Source organism: Pelodiscus sinensis, chromosome 22 (genome assembly GCF_052426305.1).
Source record: "Pelodiscus sinensis isolate ZL-2025 chromosome 22, ASM5242630v1, whole genome shotgun sequence".
Lineage (NCBI taxonomy): Eukaryota > Metazoa > Chordata > Testudines > Trionychidae > Pelodiscus > Pelodiscus sinensis.
In genome coordinates, this window is record NC_143073.1 from 21,470,201 (window position 1) to 21,484,168 (window position 13,968).

The following is a 13,968-nucleotide window of genomic DNA, read 5'->3' on the forward strand; positions in this document are numbered from 1 at the left end:
GGATAACTGGATAGCTAGGCTAGTTAAAGCATGATGTCCAGCTCTAGGGCAGATTCATACCCCCAAGGAGAGGGTAGAAGCAAGGTATAGCAGCCCTCCTCTCCCCTCACCAATGCCTTCTATGTGGGAAGCTGCCCTTAAGGTAGCTGACAGACCTCTAACTGAGAAGGTGATGGAGTTTCTCTGACAGATACAGGCCGAAGAGAAGAGCGCCCAACAAGAACATCTGGTGAGGCTAGCTAAAATAGAGACAGAGGAGAAGCGTGCCCAACAAGAACATCTGGCGAGGCTAGCTAAAATAGAGACAGAGGAGAAGCGCGCCCAACAAGAACATCTGGCGAGGCTAGCACAAATAGAAGCAGGAAAACAAGCAAGACTAGCAGCAATAGAAGCGGAAGTAGAGCAGAAGCGTGAGCGACGAGAGGCCAAGAGAAGGCAAGCAGAAGCGGAAGCACAGGCGAGGCTTGCTAAAGTGAAGGCCACAATCGAAATGGTGAAAGCTAAGAATCCGGACGTTCCAACCAACCACCCTACTCCCGTGAATGTTCCAGTCACTGTTCAATATCCCAGGAAACTCCAGCCCCAGGGAGTGGAAGACCGACAGAGACTGAATCCTCCCCGGAGTTCAGTGTATAGCGGTGTGGGTATGGGGTGTGATTATAGCGTGGCTACTATGTGTGATCGGGCTGATACCTTAACCCAGCCCCGGACCATGTATATGAGTGTGAATCTTCTGTGCTGCCTGTAGCTAACAGGGAGGTTTGTGAAAGGGGTGAGTGTGATCCTGAGACGTTCTCTGTGGCTGGTCAATCCTATTGGGAGCCAGGTTTCCTGGAGGGAGAGAGCTGTGTGGCTGTACGTATGATTTCTGCTTGTGTGCCTGAAGCCTCAGAGGTGAGGCTGGAATCAGACACAGGGCAGGAAGAGCCCAGTAAGCAGGAAGTCTGGAGTGGCTGGCCAGAGTGAAGTTTTAGCTGAGGGAAAAGATCAAGTTCTGGAGAGGGATGAGTTGTTGGCTGGTGAGCAGGGCCGGACTAAGGGATGGTCGAGCTGGGCAGCTGCCCACCTATTGGGGGGCGTCTGATGGCAGGTGCAAGGGCGCACGGCATCCCTTATAGCTGCCCTCAGGCGCCGTGTGACCGGCTCCGAGGCAGCGTCAGCCATCCCCATCCCCGCAGCACCGGCCAGCAGCGCCCTCCCCCCCACCGCCCTGTGCGGCCTGGCGTGGCCCACCCCTAGCTGCATACCAGCAGCGCCCTTCCCCCCATGGCCACGGGGCCCTGCATGTGCCGTGCGCCCGCGGGTGGCGCCGTGTGCCCGGGCCCGGGACGCCAAAATGGCTCGGCCTGGCCCTGCTGGGGAGGTTTGTAAAACCAAATTTGCACGAAATGAAAGTGATTTGTTTGAGGGAGCTCAGTGTGTGGACCCTGGCAGTGTGGCTGCTGGGAGGGGCAGCAGACCTGAGGGGGAAGGGTTTCTTCCCAGCTCTCTGTCTGCAGGAGGTGCCCATCAGCCTGGAATGGCTGAGGAGAGAGCTGTGGGCCCACATTCAGCTCTGGGGACAGCTAAAGCTGAGCAAGGGGAGGCCCCTAAGAAGTGTCACTGTGCAATGTGCGTGATTTTCTGCAAGGGCCCTGGAAACGGTTAAGAAATGTACCCAGGACACACTGTATGTTTGTCACGTTATTGGATTGTGAGGGGAGCAGCCGGGTCACTGCTGCACCCATAGAGGGGGGGGTGTTCGCCCCAAAAGTGGTACAAAGGGGGCCATGTGAGGGGTCACACAAAAACTAACTTTCTTCTGATTCTGTATCTCCTCTTCATATATCTGTATAATGTCTGTGTGTGGAGTTCAGAATCTATAATCTGTATGGAGACTGGAAGTCTCTCTGAATGTGGTTGAGCATTGGGCAGAGCCCAGCCTAAGGACATGCTAATTAGCAAGGTCCTGTGGGACAACAGCACTCAATGGGCCAAGGACACACCTCGGGAATGGTGACCGACACCTAAGGGCTACCAGCAGGGAACACAGTGATAGGCTGCTGGCCAGGTGACTTGCTGCAGCCAAGAAGAGACCAGGAAGGATGTATAACGAGGCCATGTGGCTGACTCCATCTTGGTACTCAGCTCAGCACTTCATCCCAGAGGCAGCAATGTAGGGATCGAAGGGCCTGGAAAGACCTGTGGACCTATCCTGATCCTAGGATGCGCAACAAGGACTTTTAAGCCAGCAGCTGTAACATCTCTGCTAGAGGCTGCATCGAGAACTGGGAGATTCGATGCATGTAATGTATGATACTTTGACAGCCTCACTCTCATGCTTTCTTGTAGCAATAAACCTTTAAATTGTAGATTCTAAAGGACTGGCTCAGCGTGATGTGTGGGTAAGGTCGAAAGGGTAATTTGAGCAGGGATCTGTGGCTGGTTTCTTGGAACCGGACAGAACTTGTTTGGGGTAGGTGAGATTGGGTTCCAAGACCCCCCACCTGTGTATGAGGCCCAGAGCCATCTTGGGCATGGATATTGCTGGAGTGCCGGAGGGGTTTTGCTCGTGAGGCTTCAGGCCGGCAGCTGAAGCGCTCTGTGGGACTGGTTTGTGGCCTGTTTGGGAAGGCCTCCAGTTGGGGGGCTAGAAAGAGCCCCAAATTCGAACAATTCGCCCTGAGCGGACGCCCTCAGTGGTGTCCAGACCCGGCCTGGTCCGACACAATGTTAAAAAACTGTCAATACTGACATTTCACTGTTGATACCTGTAACTGAGATTGGAGCTTCTCACCTGAGAAGGGGCATCCCAGGATTGGTGTGCTCTGTGGAAGTGGGAAACCGAGGCACGACTACATTTTGTATACATGCCTAAGGCCAAAGATGCCTATATTATGGGGAATGAGGATTCATACATTGTACCAGTGTGAATTGGATTTCAGACCATTGCCAAAGCTGGCGTAGATAAATTTAATTTGTTTAGCTCTGAGCAAGGGTGTTGCTGTAATCACGAATGGGTGTTGGATCCAAATGTTGTGCAAAGGGGTCCATGAAAGGGGTCTACTGAAAGCTTGTACTCTGTGGATTCTATGTATGATACTTGTGTACTTCTGTGATGGCTGTATGTGAAGTTAAGGAACGGACTCTCTTCTTGTGTGTTAAAATGTTTCTGTCTGGAGGGACTAATTGGGCGTGGACTGCCTACTGTGAAGCGTGCTTATTCAGCAAATGGCTGTGCTAAGTAGCACTGCCTCATGAACAATGACCCGAGACCTGCATCTGGAAAAATGCAAACCAGCTTGCATGGGACTGCTTGGATGGGACCAGCTCCAGTTGGGAGACACAAGGAGCACTGAAGGGCCCTCGGAGGCTGATGCTAAGGACTGTTAAGGGAGCAATTTGTACTGTCTTTGCTAACCGCCCGCAGCACGTACTCGGTTATCGATGTATGACAAGTGTTCGCATTAACAACCTTACTCTCCACTTTTTCTTTCTTTTATTAATGTCCCTTTGGAGTTTGGATTCTAAAGAACTGGTCCAGCGTGCCCTTGTGGGTCAGATCTACAGTGAAACCTGGCCTGGAATGTGGCTGAGTCCTTTGGCCCAGGAGGATCTGTCTGGAGTTGGTGAGTGTGGGTTTTCTAACCTCTCACCTGTGTGTGAGGCCTAAGTCTGATGGTGGCACAGGGAAGGTGGGGTGTGTCACATTACTGGATTTTAAAGGGAGAAGTTAGATCACTGTTGCACCCATGGGGGTGTAAGTGCCCCACACGTCTGTACAAAGGGGGCCATGTGAGGTGTCACATGAAAGCTTGTGTTCTACTGATTCTGTACGTGCTGTTCATGTACTTGTGTAATGTCTCTACGTGGAGTTATTATTATGTACTCTCTGTTGATGCTGGAAGGCAGATTCTCTGTCTGAGGCAGAGCAATGGGCAAGGAATGCTCAGCCAATGGCTGTGCTAATTAGCAAGGAGACAATTAAGCTCTAGGGCCAGTACACACCTGAGGAAAGTGACTGATACTTGCAAACCAGCCAGAGCCAGAGGGCTGCCAGCATGGGACACAGGGATAGGTTGTTGGACCACGGGACCTGCACTGACCTCTTCTGGCCAGGAAGATGCCAGGGGAGGTAGATAAGTGCCATATGGCACCCTCCATATGGTCTTCAGAAGCTTTATTCCAAAGCCTGGAAAGATAAGGTTTTGGGGTACTTTTGCGGGCCCCCACTTCTGCATTTATGGGGAAAATCCTTGACAAAGACATAGGGACCCAACGATGGATGTTTGCTATATCAGGCGCGTACACAGAGGGGGGGCGGGTGAGAAGGGTGCAAACGCATCCTCCCATGGTTCCCCAAGGAAGCGTGCTCTGGCTGGCCAAGGGAAGGCAGGAGTTTCACACTGCCCGAGCCTCCCTCCCCTGTGATCTGGTTGGCCAAGGGAAGGCCAGGGCTGATTTCCCCGGCTCCCCCAGGAGAGAGGCCGGGGCTGGGCTTCACAGGTGGTCGGTGATGGTTAGGGTGGGGAAGGAAGCCCCACCCCCGTCCCCACCTCTTTTTCTAGGCCCCGCCCTTCTCCGCCCCTGTGAGGCAGGGCAGTGCACCGTGTATGTGCTCCCTCTTTCCAACCACAGGCAAGGGAGGGGAGTGGGTGCGCGCTCGCCGCAGCCTCCCCAGCCCCAGTGGAAGGTGCTCCAAGTCACATGACCAGGCAACACCAGCCCAGCCTTGGAGCACCGGGGCAGGGAGGAGTCAGGGTGTGCAGCACCGCCCAGCCTGGCCCAGTCTCTCCAGCCCCAGAGCACTGGGAGGGTGAGTCCGGGGAGGGGGGGCAGGAACACTCTGCCCCCGGATCACCTCAGGCAGCTTACTTGGGGGAGCATGGGGGAGAGGTGCGTTTGCTCCCTAATGCTCCACATTTACAAAGAAAGCCTACACCCAGCAATGCCTGCCTGCTGCTGCCAGGGAACCCATCCCAGAGCTTCCCCATCCTCCTAGGGAAATCGTTTTTCCAACCTAGATCTCCCCCACTGCAGCTTAGAGTTGGAAAATTTTTCCTTCGCTCTTAGACTAGGTTTCACAACCTCGTAAAACATCAAAACCAAAACTTAATGATTCAAAATGCCAACGCTGCCCTGAAGCATGGGTTCTTTTCCTTTGCAAAACATTTTATGAAGCCAAAGGAGGCAGGGTTATAGGAATAAAATTCTTTTATTGTAGACCTGCAACGTTTCATCATGAGCAAAACCTTTTTTTTTTTTTTTTTTTTAAGCATTCTCACTTTGTTGGAGATTAAAGATGTCAGCTTTTCATTCCCATTCACAATGGAGATCCTTTCCGCCGCCAATCCCCACCCCCACACAAACATAGGCTGTGTCTAGACTGGCATGATTTTGCGCAAAAGCGTCCGTGCCAGTGTAGATGCTCTTTTGCACAAATACTTTTAACAAAAAACTTGCCAGTATAGACTCAGGCATAATGTGTGAATTTCTCATGGAACGGGAGCCTCGTTTTCCAGCCAGCTCCGGCTTGTAGGAGCACACGCTGCCTCCCTGTCGATCTCTTTCGTGTCACAGTTTCTTTTTTGGGTTCAGTCTGTGCTTTTCCCACCCTTGCTGCTGGTATCTCTGGCTAGGTCTAGACTGCAGGCTTCTTTTGGAATAAGCTTTTCTGGGAGAGAACTTCTAGTAAAACTTCTTTCGAAAGAGAGCGTCCACATGGATTGTAATAGAGATGTAGCCTTGTTAGTCTGATCTTGCTGAAACAAAAGACAGGACTATGCAGCACTTTAAAGACTAACAAGATAGTTTATTAGGTGATGAGCTTTCGAGTGCCAGATTCTGGAAGAGAATTGGCATGACCATATATACCAAAGGGATACAACGGAAAATATGAAAAAAAAGTGAACACATTATAAAAGTGACAAATCAGATTTAGAACAGAAGGGCGTGGGGGAGGGGGAAGGCTTGTATCTATGAGATAATGATACTAGGGGTGATCATTGGGGAAGCTATCTTTGTAATGGCTAAGATAATTAGCATCTTTGTTAAGGCCCATTCGTAAAGTGTCAAATTTAAGCATGAATGGGATAGACGCTCTCGCATTTCAGTTGTGATGACTGTGGACAGAGGGGCGACCAGGGCACCAGTGCTTTTTCCTGGAGGCCTCTTCTTTCTAAAAAATGCTCTCTTCCGCGTCCACACGTGCCTTTTCCCGAAAAAGCTCATAGACTGAGGTTTACCGCTGTTGGAAAAAACCCTCCGTTCTTTCAACTTTCTGTCGAAAGAATTCACTCGCAATCTGGACGTCAAGTGTTTTTTTTCCAGAAAAACTCTGCAGCGTAGACAGACTCTCTGATGCACAATTTCAAGGAAGGCAAGTTGGAGCCCCCTGAAAATTGTGAGACTGGCTTTCAATATCATAAGGTTAAAAAAAACAAAAGAAAGCTTTTTGGGATTGTTTATTCGCTGGCTTTGATGCTCTGTGGATCAATTTCAGTTTTCTTTCTCCGAACCCCAGGTCTAGAGTGTGATTGTTTTTATAGAATCATAGAACCATAGAGCTGGAAGAGACCTCAGAAGGTCATCAAGTCCAGCCCCCTGCTCTAGGCAGGACCAATGCCACAAAAGCTCAGAGTGTCATGAGATTCGCGCCTCCAGGAGGGTGAGTGAGGCTTTATGAAGTGAGACTTCTCAGAAAATCATATGAAGTTTGGGTGATGGAGTCTCTCCTGATCAGGTTTGACACTGAGACACAGGGGGATGTGAATGGCTTTAGATAAATTCATCCGTCTAGGAACAAAGAAAGTCGGCCGGACTCAGAGGGCGGGGCACTCTATCCGGACAAGCAGCGACTCCCAGAACAATTTGGGGGCTGTGGTGGAATATCAGCTGAACACGAACTTAGAGATTCATAGAGCTAGAAGAGACCTCAGAAGGCCATCAAGTCCAGCCCCCTGCCCTAGGCAGGACCAATCCCAGCTCCTTATTTATACTATCGGCTCCGCAGCTCAGTCACTGTAGCTCTGTTTCAGTCGCACAATAAAGCTTCCGTGAGATTTCAGACTTTAGGACTTCAGAGCTGGTATAGCCACTTCCCCCACCCGCACCAATGCAAGAGATCTGTGTGCTACTCGTGGCATTTTAAAACCCGTCTCTGAGGCCGGAAACTATTTTGAAACGCGATGTAAGGAGCTCCTGATTTAACAAATTCCAACTCGCGTCTCCTCACCACGGGGAAGCATCGAAATGAGTCCGAGGCAGGCTGCCTTAATGGAGATGGGCTGCCTCAGACTTAACGCCCCAGAAACCCTCTGGGGAGGTGCGGGAGTACTCCTGGAGGCCAATACTTTTGAATCAGTGGCACCAGCGCATCCACATTACCGTTATTTCGAAATTACTATTTCCAAGTTACTGTTACTCCTGATGAAACCAGGAGTACTGAGTTTGAATTCCGCAGCCAGTTATTTCAAAATAACAGGGCTCTTAGTGTGGGCGAATCACTTAGGAATTCGAACATGGGGGCAGTTATTTCAAAATAAGGTCCTAGTGTACACCAGGACCAAACGTTTAATCCACTCTTTTCACCTGGAAACCCACCTCACAGTTGTGGTGAGTACAACTGTTTTGTGGTTGTCCAGCCAATCCCGAGATTCTAAAGCAAATCTCTTGATTTTTAAAGTCGGCCTTTGGATTTCTGAACTGCTCCTGTTCACTCCAGGCTGATTCAGGGCTTTTATGGTTTTGGGAAACCAGTTGAGAGAATTTCAAGCTGATCTTGTGTTTTCTAAACCAATCTCACAATCTCCAGGCTGATTCGGGCTTTTTATGCCACTTGCACATTTTTCATCCAGTTGCTGGATTGTGTCAGGTCTGTGTTGTAACTGCTGGCTGCTTTGGATTGGCCGCTCCTCAATACCCCCAGTGCAGTGCTGCCCGAGCAATCTCTCCACACTCCACTCAGTATCCCCCCGGTGCTGTGGTGAGATGAGGAGAGGCATGGCGGGGGCGTGGGGAGGGGCCTGGTGGGTTACTGTGGCAGGCGTGATGTGCTGTGAATCCTCAGTCCTATTCGGTGGACCTGTCCCTTATGGTGTCCCTCACCCACTGGACGGCTTTGCAGACATTGGCGTAGACCCCAGGATATCCCCGCTGGGCACAGACGGCTGTTCCCCAGGAGACCACGCCCTGCAGCATCCCATTGCAGACCAGTGGGCCTCCAGAATCACCCTGCAAAGAAACACGGAGGTATCAGCAAACACAGCCACACCCCAGTGCGTGTGCACAGCGAGCAGAGCCCGGCCCCTCCAGCAGGGGGCAGTAGACACACACACACACACACACACACACACACACACACACACACACACAGAGCTCCCATCCCCTCCAGCAGGGGGCAGTAGACACACACGCACGCACGCGCACGCACACACACACACACACACACAGAGCTGCCATCTCCTCCAGCAGGGGGTGACACAGACACTCAGACACATACACACACACAGACACACAACAGGCCCATCCCCTCCAGCAGAGGGTGACAGCCAGACAGACATACCACATGGGGCAGCAGGGACATACAGACAGGAAGGGTGTAAAGAGCAGAAATGGGGTCAGGTGAACTCAGTTTTCTCCACCAGTGCTGGGGGTCAGGGCAGGCCAAAGAAGTGACTGGAGCATTTAGGCCTTGGTGCAGCTGGGGGGCAGACTGGCTGCTCTTCCAGGGGGCAAGTGGGAGGGCTGGTGATTTGGAGGTTGCCGGGGATAGGACAGTACCGAGCCCTATGGGCTCCGACACCCGGCACCTGCCCCGATCTCCAAGGTTGCCCCTTACCCGGCATGAGCTTCTCCCGCCCTGTTCCACACCAGCGCAGAGCATGTTCTCTGTGATCAAGTCTTTGTAACTCTCCTTGCAGCTGTCCTGGCTGACGCTGTAGATATCTGCGCACTGTAAGATGGGGGTGAACTTCACTGGGCAATGACAGGAAAACACGCTTGTGAGGAGGGTGCAAGAGACTTAACCTTTGTGTAAGGCCCTCAACTGGCATAGATCCACTGACCCCAATGGAACGATGGCTGATTGAGCCCAGCTCAGGATCTGGTCCCACTGACCCCACTAAACTTACGGCCCATTGACCCCAGCTGGGATCTGGCCCATTGACTGCAATGGAGCTACAGCCCAGCTGGGATCTCTCACACTGACTCCAGTGCAGCTACAGCCCATTGACCCAGCTGGGATCTGCCCATATTCCTTTTCTAAAACAAGAGATATTTGACTAACAGAAAAGCCAGAAAAAACCCTCATTTCAGGTCAAACGAGTCGTTATTTTGGGACACCAAATGTGGCGATATTTTAGTTTTCCTTGTGACCAGAAGCATGTCTGTGACATTTTAAAACCAACGAGTAGTCCTGTGGTACATTAGAGACATCCAAAAATGCACAGTGTCATGACTTTCAGTAGGTTAAACCCAAAGAAGTGGGTTTTTAAGTTACAGGCTAACATGAGACTTCATAATGTTTTAAAATTGCTCTGAAATCAAAAGGAAATGAAATTTCCAAAGAAAATTTATCAAATAGAAAAAGATACCATTGTGTCTCCGTGTTTTCAAAAGGAAAAGTTTTCGTGTGTGCGTGTGTGCGTGTGTGTGTGTTTTAGAAACAAATGAGATATACAGTCATCCTGGAGTACAAGATATATCGGAAAGATAGAACAGGTTGTGCTGGTGGAAGAGTGGCACTATATATGAAAGAAAATGTAGAATCAAATGAAGAAAGAATCTTAAAGGACCTTCGATGTTCCATAGAAAGTCTATGGGTAGTAATTCCATGCTCCAATACTAAAAATATAAAGGAAGAGATATATTTTAGACCATCTGAGCAGGACAGTGATAGTGATGAAATGCTGAGGGAGATTACAGAGGCTAGCAAAATAAAAAACTCGGTTACAGTGAGGGATTTAATCTATCCTTATATTGAGTGGATCCACATCACCTCAGGATGGGATGCAGAGGTAAAATTTGCAGATGATACCAAACCACCCAAGATAGTTAAGATCAAAGCAGACTGTGAAGAGCTTCAAAAAGATCGCAGCAAACTAAGTGATTAGGCAATAAAATAGCAAATGAAATTAAATGTTGATCAATGTATAGTTATGCATATTAGAAAAAATAATCCCAACTACACGTACAATATGATGGGGACTAATTTAGCTACAACTACTCAAGAGAGAGATCTTGGAATCCTTGTGGATAGTTCTTTGAAAATATCCACTCAGTGTGCAGCGGCAGTCAAAAAAGGAAACAGAATGTTAGTAATAATGAAAAAGGGGATAGAGAGTAAGAGAGAAAATATCTTATTGCCTTTGTATAAAACCATAGTACGCCCACATCTTGAATACTGCGTACAGATGTGGTTGCCTCATCTCATTTCTTGACTCAGTGCACAGTCAACCTGCGGAACTCCTTGCCATAGGATGCGGTGAAGGCTAGAACTTTCACAGGGTTCAAAAAAGAGCTAGATAGATTCGTGGAGGATAGGTCCATCAATGGCTATTAGCTGGGTAGCCAAACCCTGGCGAGAGCTACTCGCCAGCCCTGCGCTGCGCATGCGCAAGACTGGCACTGTGCACGCGCAAAGCGCTGGTGAATGGGGCTCACGGCGCGACCACCTGAAATCTACTTGCCATGGACGTGTAGATTCAGCGATTTGTCGAGCCCTGGCTATTAGCCAGCATGGGTAGGAATGGTGTCCCTGGCCTCTGTTTCTCTGGAGGTGGGTGACAGGGGAGGGATCATGTGAGGATTACCTGGGGTGACCCCTCCTTCTGGGGCATCTGGCATTGGCCACTGTGGGCAGACAGTACACTGGGCTAGATGGACCTTTGGTCTGACCCTGTCTGGCCGTTCTTATGTTCTTATATTCTTGTGAGATCTCCCTGGATGTTGGTGTTGTCGAAGCTGCATTTTGCAGCAACAATTGTTTCGAGTTGAAAAATTTCCGCTGTGAGAAGCCAAAGACTGTTGACAACCCGTTAGCAAGGTCTCCCTAACGATCATCAACCCCCTTCCCGACGCTGAGCCCAACCTCAATCCTTCCCTTCCACTTCCCAAGGCTCCTTACGTTGCGGGGTCGTGACGGTGCCCCATCCTGACACAGTGCACTTTGTTCCAGGCGCAGGACACTGGGTCGCCAGGCCGATTGTTTTCACGTTGTTGTTGAGTTCAGCCGGTTCATCCAACTCCAGGAGCATGAAGTCGTTGTCCTTAAGGCCGCTATTATACCCCGGGTGCACGATGACATTTTTAACTCCTCGAATCTGTTCTGTGCCTTCGTACGTCTGCAGGTCATAATCCCCCAGAAGCACCTGCACTGACCTGCATAGAGACAGGGCAAAGGAGGAGATCAAGGGGAGGCGAGTCAAAGCTCGTGGCACGCAAGCAAGAAGTGTTGGGCCACGAGTGGATTTTCTGGGACAGAGGTGACCTCTGATACCTGGCCAACTTGGGCCCTGTATGGCTCAGTTTGACTCCATATGCATCTAGTTTTTTCTTGGCACACACTTCGCCTTCACCGAACTGAGCAGAGTCATGGGGAAGGGTGGGTATGGGGCAGGCCACAGACACAAAAATACAAGTATTGTTTACTTTATACGCAAGTTTCACCCTATTCAGATGCATGTATCCTCCATTTTCATAGTATCGTGCGCTGTAGAGTTGGTCCAGTTATTTTCAGGTCCAATGGCTGGATATAAGCCACTTTGCTCTCCTGCCACATGTATGCAGTATACTTTGTTCGTTGTTCCCCGGTCTGAATAATCCCCTTCCTTAAATTCTTAGCCACTGTTGCTGACACTGTTCATTTTTGTGCCCGGTTTTACCCAGCTGAAATAACCTCGAAATAAGCTACGTAATTTGTGTAGCGCAAATTACATAGTTTTTTTTGAGATAAGGGTGCTGTATAGCTTCATCCTGAGTTAGGCTAAACAAGTTAATAATAATGATGATGATTTACAATATTCAATTAAATTAAAACTTACTAATTATATGTTTAAAAATTTCAGTATCTTATATCAACATTTTCAAACATGCTACGGTTTGCATTTGAGCCTTTTTCTTTCCGAGTGCCCTCTTTATTCATTTTAAGAACATTTTCGCAACAACCAAAACCAACTTTTCTCCCCTGACATTCGGAATCACTGGAAAATTTGAAACTCTTTGACCCAGATTTACTCTTTGCCATTCTCAGTGCTACCGCTTGGAGGTATAACTTGGGATGATGAGTGACCACAGTTCATCGGACGAGGCAAAAGTAAAAGAAACCATGGATAGGGGGTCCCATGAATAGGGGGAGCTGAGGGCCAGTGTGAAAAGCCAGGGCATGTTTTTCAGGTGGGGGGTAGGGTTTCATACAGAAGGCAGACCTTCTATAGTGGGACGATTCCAATATTCCTGGGACTCCTGGTCACCCCAGCCAAAAGCCAGGGGCAAAGGATCCACGATCAGCGGTGTATTCATGAAAGATGAGACCGTATGCCACCAAGCTCCCCACCTCCACCCATGCAGCTTCTTCCACGAGCCTGGTGTCCACCCCATGCAGGTGGTGGCCCGTGGCTCGGGGCTTCCTTTCTCCTCCCCCCACATGGTGTTCGGGGTCTTCTTGCACATCGCAGCAGAGTTGCTGAGGTTGGAAGCTCCTCTCTGGCCCAGTCTGGCAGGAAGGAGCCCTCACTAGCTGCTGGCTGAGAGAAGCAGGGGGACGCAGAGTGAGGGGGTGGGCAAGGAGAAGCCATACCATGGAAAGGAGAGAACAGCCCAGATACGAACCCGCAGTGACGGGCAGGCCCTTTCTCAGGCAAACCAGCCCACACGGTTGAGTACGTCCTGAATTTGTGGGGCATTTTGTCATTACCAAAGCAGCCGTTTTCATCCAAAATCAGGAATTCCGTCCCTAGGCTTACATGAACTACCCGGCTGCATAAGGCTCCTGAAAAACCGGCCCTTTCACAAGGTGCTGGCCAGACGGGAAGTAAACTGCCTTGTGGGGCGTTACCCCAGGAGCAAACGCATTTGAAATAGAGCTACATGGACAATGTCCGTAACCCCAGATACCAAAAGGTACCTGCATGTACACATAGTTAGAAAAGTGTGTGTTTTCCATAGACGCCTCACATGGCACATTGCGTCCAAGCAACAAATAGTCCTGTGGCACCTTAAGGACTCACACACTAATTTGGGCATGAGCCTTTCCAAGGCTTCTGCCCAAGTAAATTTGTGAATCCTTAAGATGCCACGGGATTCCTCGTTGTTTTTGCTGACACAGACTTCTAACGCTCCTCCTCTGAAAATTGTCGGTGAGCCCAAGCCTAGAGCCCCGAATGGAGAGGGGATGTGGGCAGCGCCGGGGAATACTTGATGAAAGTGTAAGCCCAGGAATGAATATGTGGTGTCTGGCTGAAAGGGAACTGTTCTCAAAATGCAGGTGACCTTTCTAGTGCTCTGTAAACACAGCAGGTCCTGAAGATAGCTCTGTCCTTCACACTCTCCCCTCCCCTCTGGCCTGAATTCTATGAGGGTACCTCTAGACTGCAGCGCTATTTTGGGATACTGGAAGAATCCCGAAATAGCAATTCCATGTCTTTCAATGCACCAGTTATTTCAAAATCTATTACAAAATAGTGGTTACGCTATTCCGCTCCACGAGGGTTAGTGCCGTATTTTGAAAACCAGGAGGATGCTCCAAGGACTGACACTTGCAAGTGCCGGGGGCAAGTTTCCTGCTGTCCATACCACTGGGGAGAGCCATATTGGCCTGCCACCTCCAGGCTGGGCAGCCACATCTAAGGGAGAAGAGAAGAGCCACAAAATGGTGCGAGGGCTGAAAAAACGGGAGGGTGAGGCTGGGATTTGGGGGGGAGAGGGCAGAGGGAGACGTGGGCACAGACGGAGGACCCCAAGGAGAATATAAGAACTGGGGACATGGCCTCA

At 50.0% G+C, this 13,968-nt stretch overlaps 1 protein-coding gene across 4 annotated transcripts in view; it reads right to left on the reverse strand.

Annotated features, from left to right (window-relative positions):
* Positions 1–5,199: 5,199 nt before the first annotated feature.
* The window catches only part of LOC142819470 (kallikrein-14-like), a 32,974-nt gene continuing 24,205 nt past the window's right edge, over positions 5,200–13,968 (reverse strand). For 2 of the 4 annotated variants that reach the window (XM_089772388.1, XM_075906918.2), the window contains exons 4-6: positions 11,105–11,358; positions 8,819–8,955; positions 5,201–8,211 (exon numbers count right to left, since the gene is read on the reverse strand). In XM_089772388.1, the coding sequence (XP_089628514.1) occupies positions 8,050–8,211; positions 8,819–8,955; positions 11,105–11,358 (553 nt within the window). In that variant the 3' untranslated portion in view covers positions 5,201–8,049. Of the gene's footprint in view, positions 8,212–8,818; positions 8,956–11,104; positions 11,359–13,968 lie in introns of all 4 variants that reach the window. The other 2 variants (XR_016347701.1, XM_075906919.2) reach the window with 2 other exon arrangements.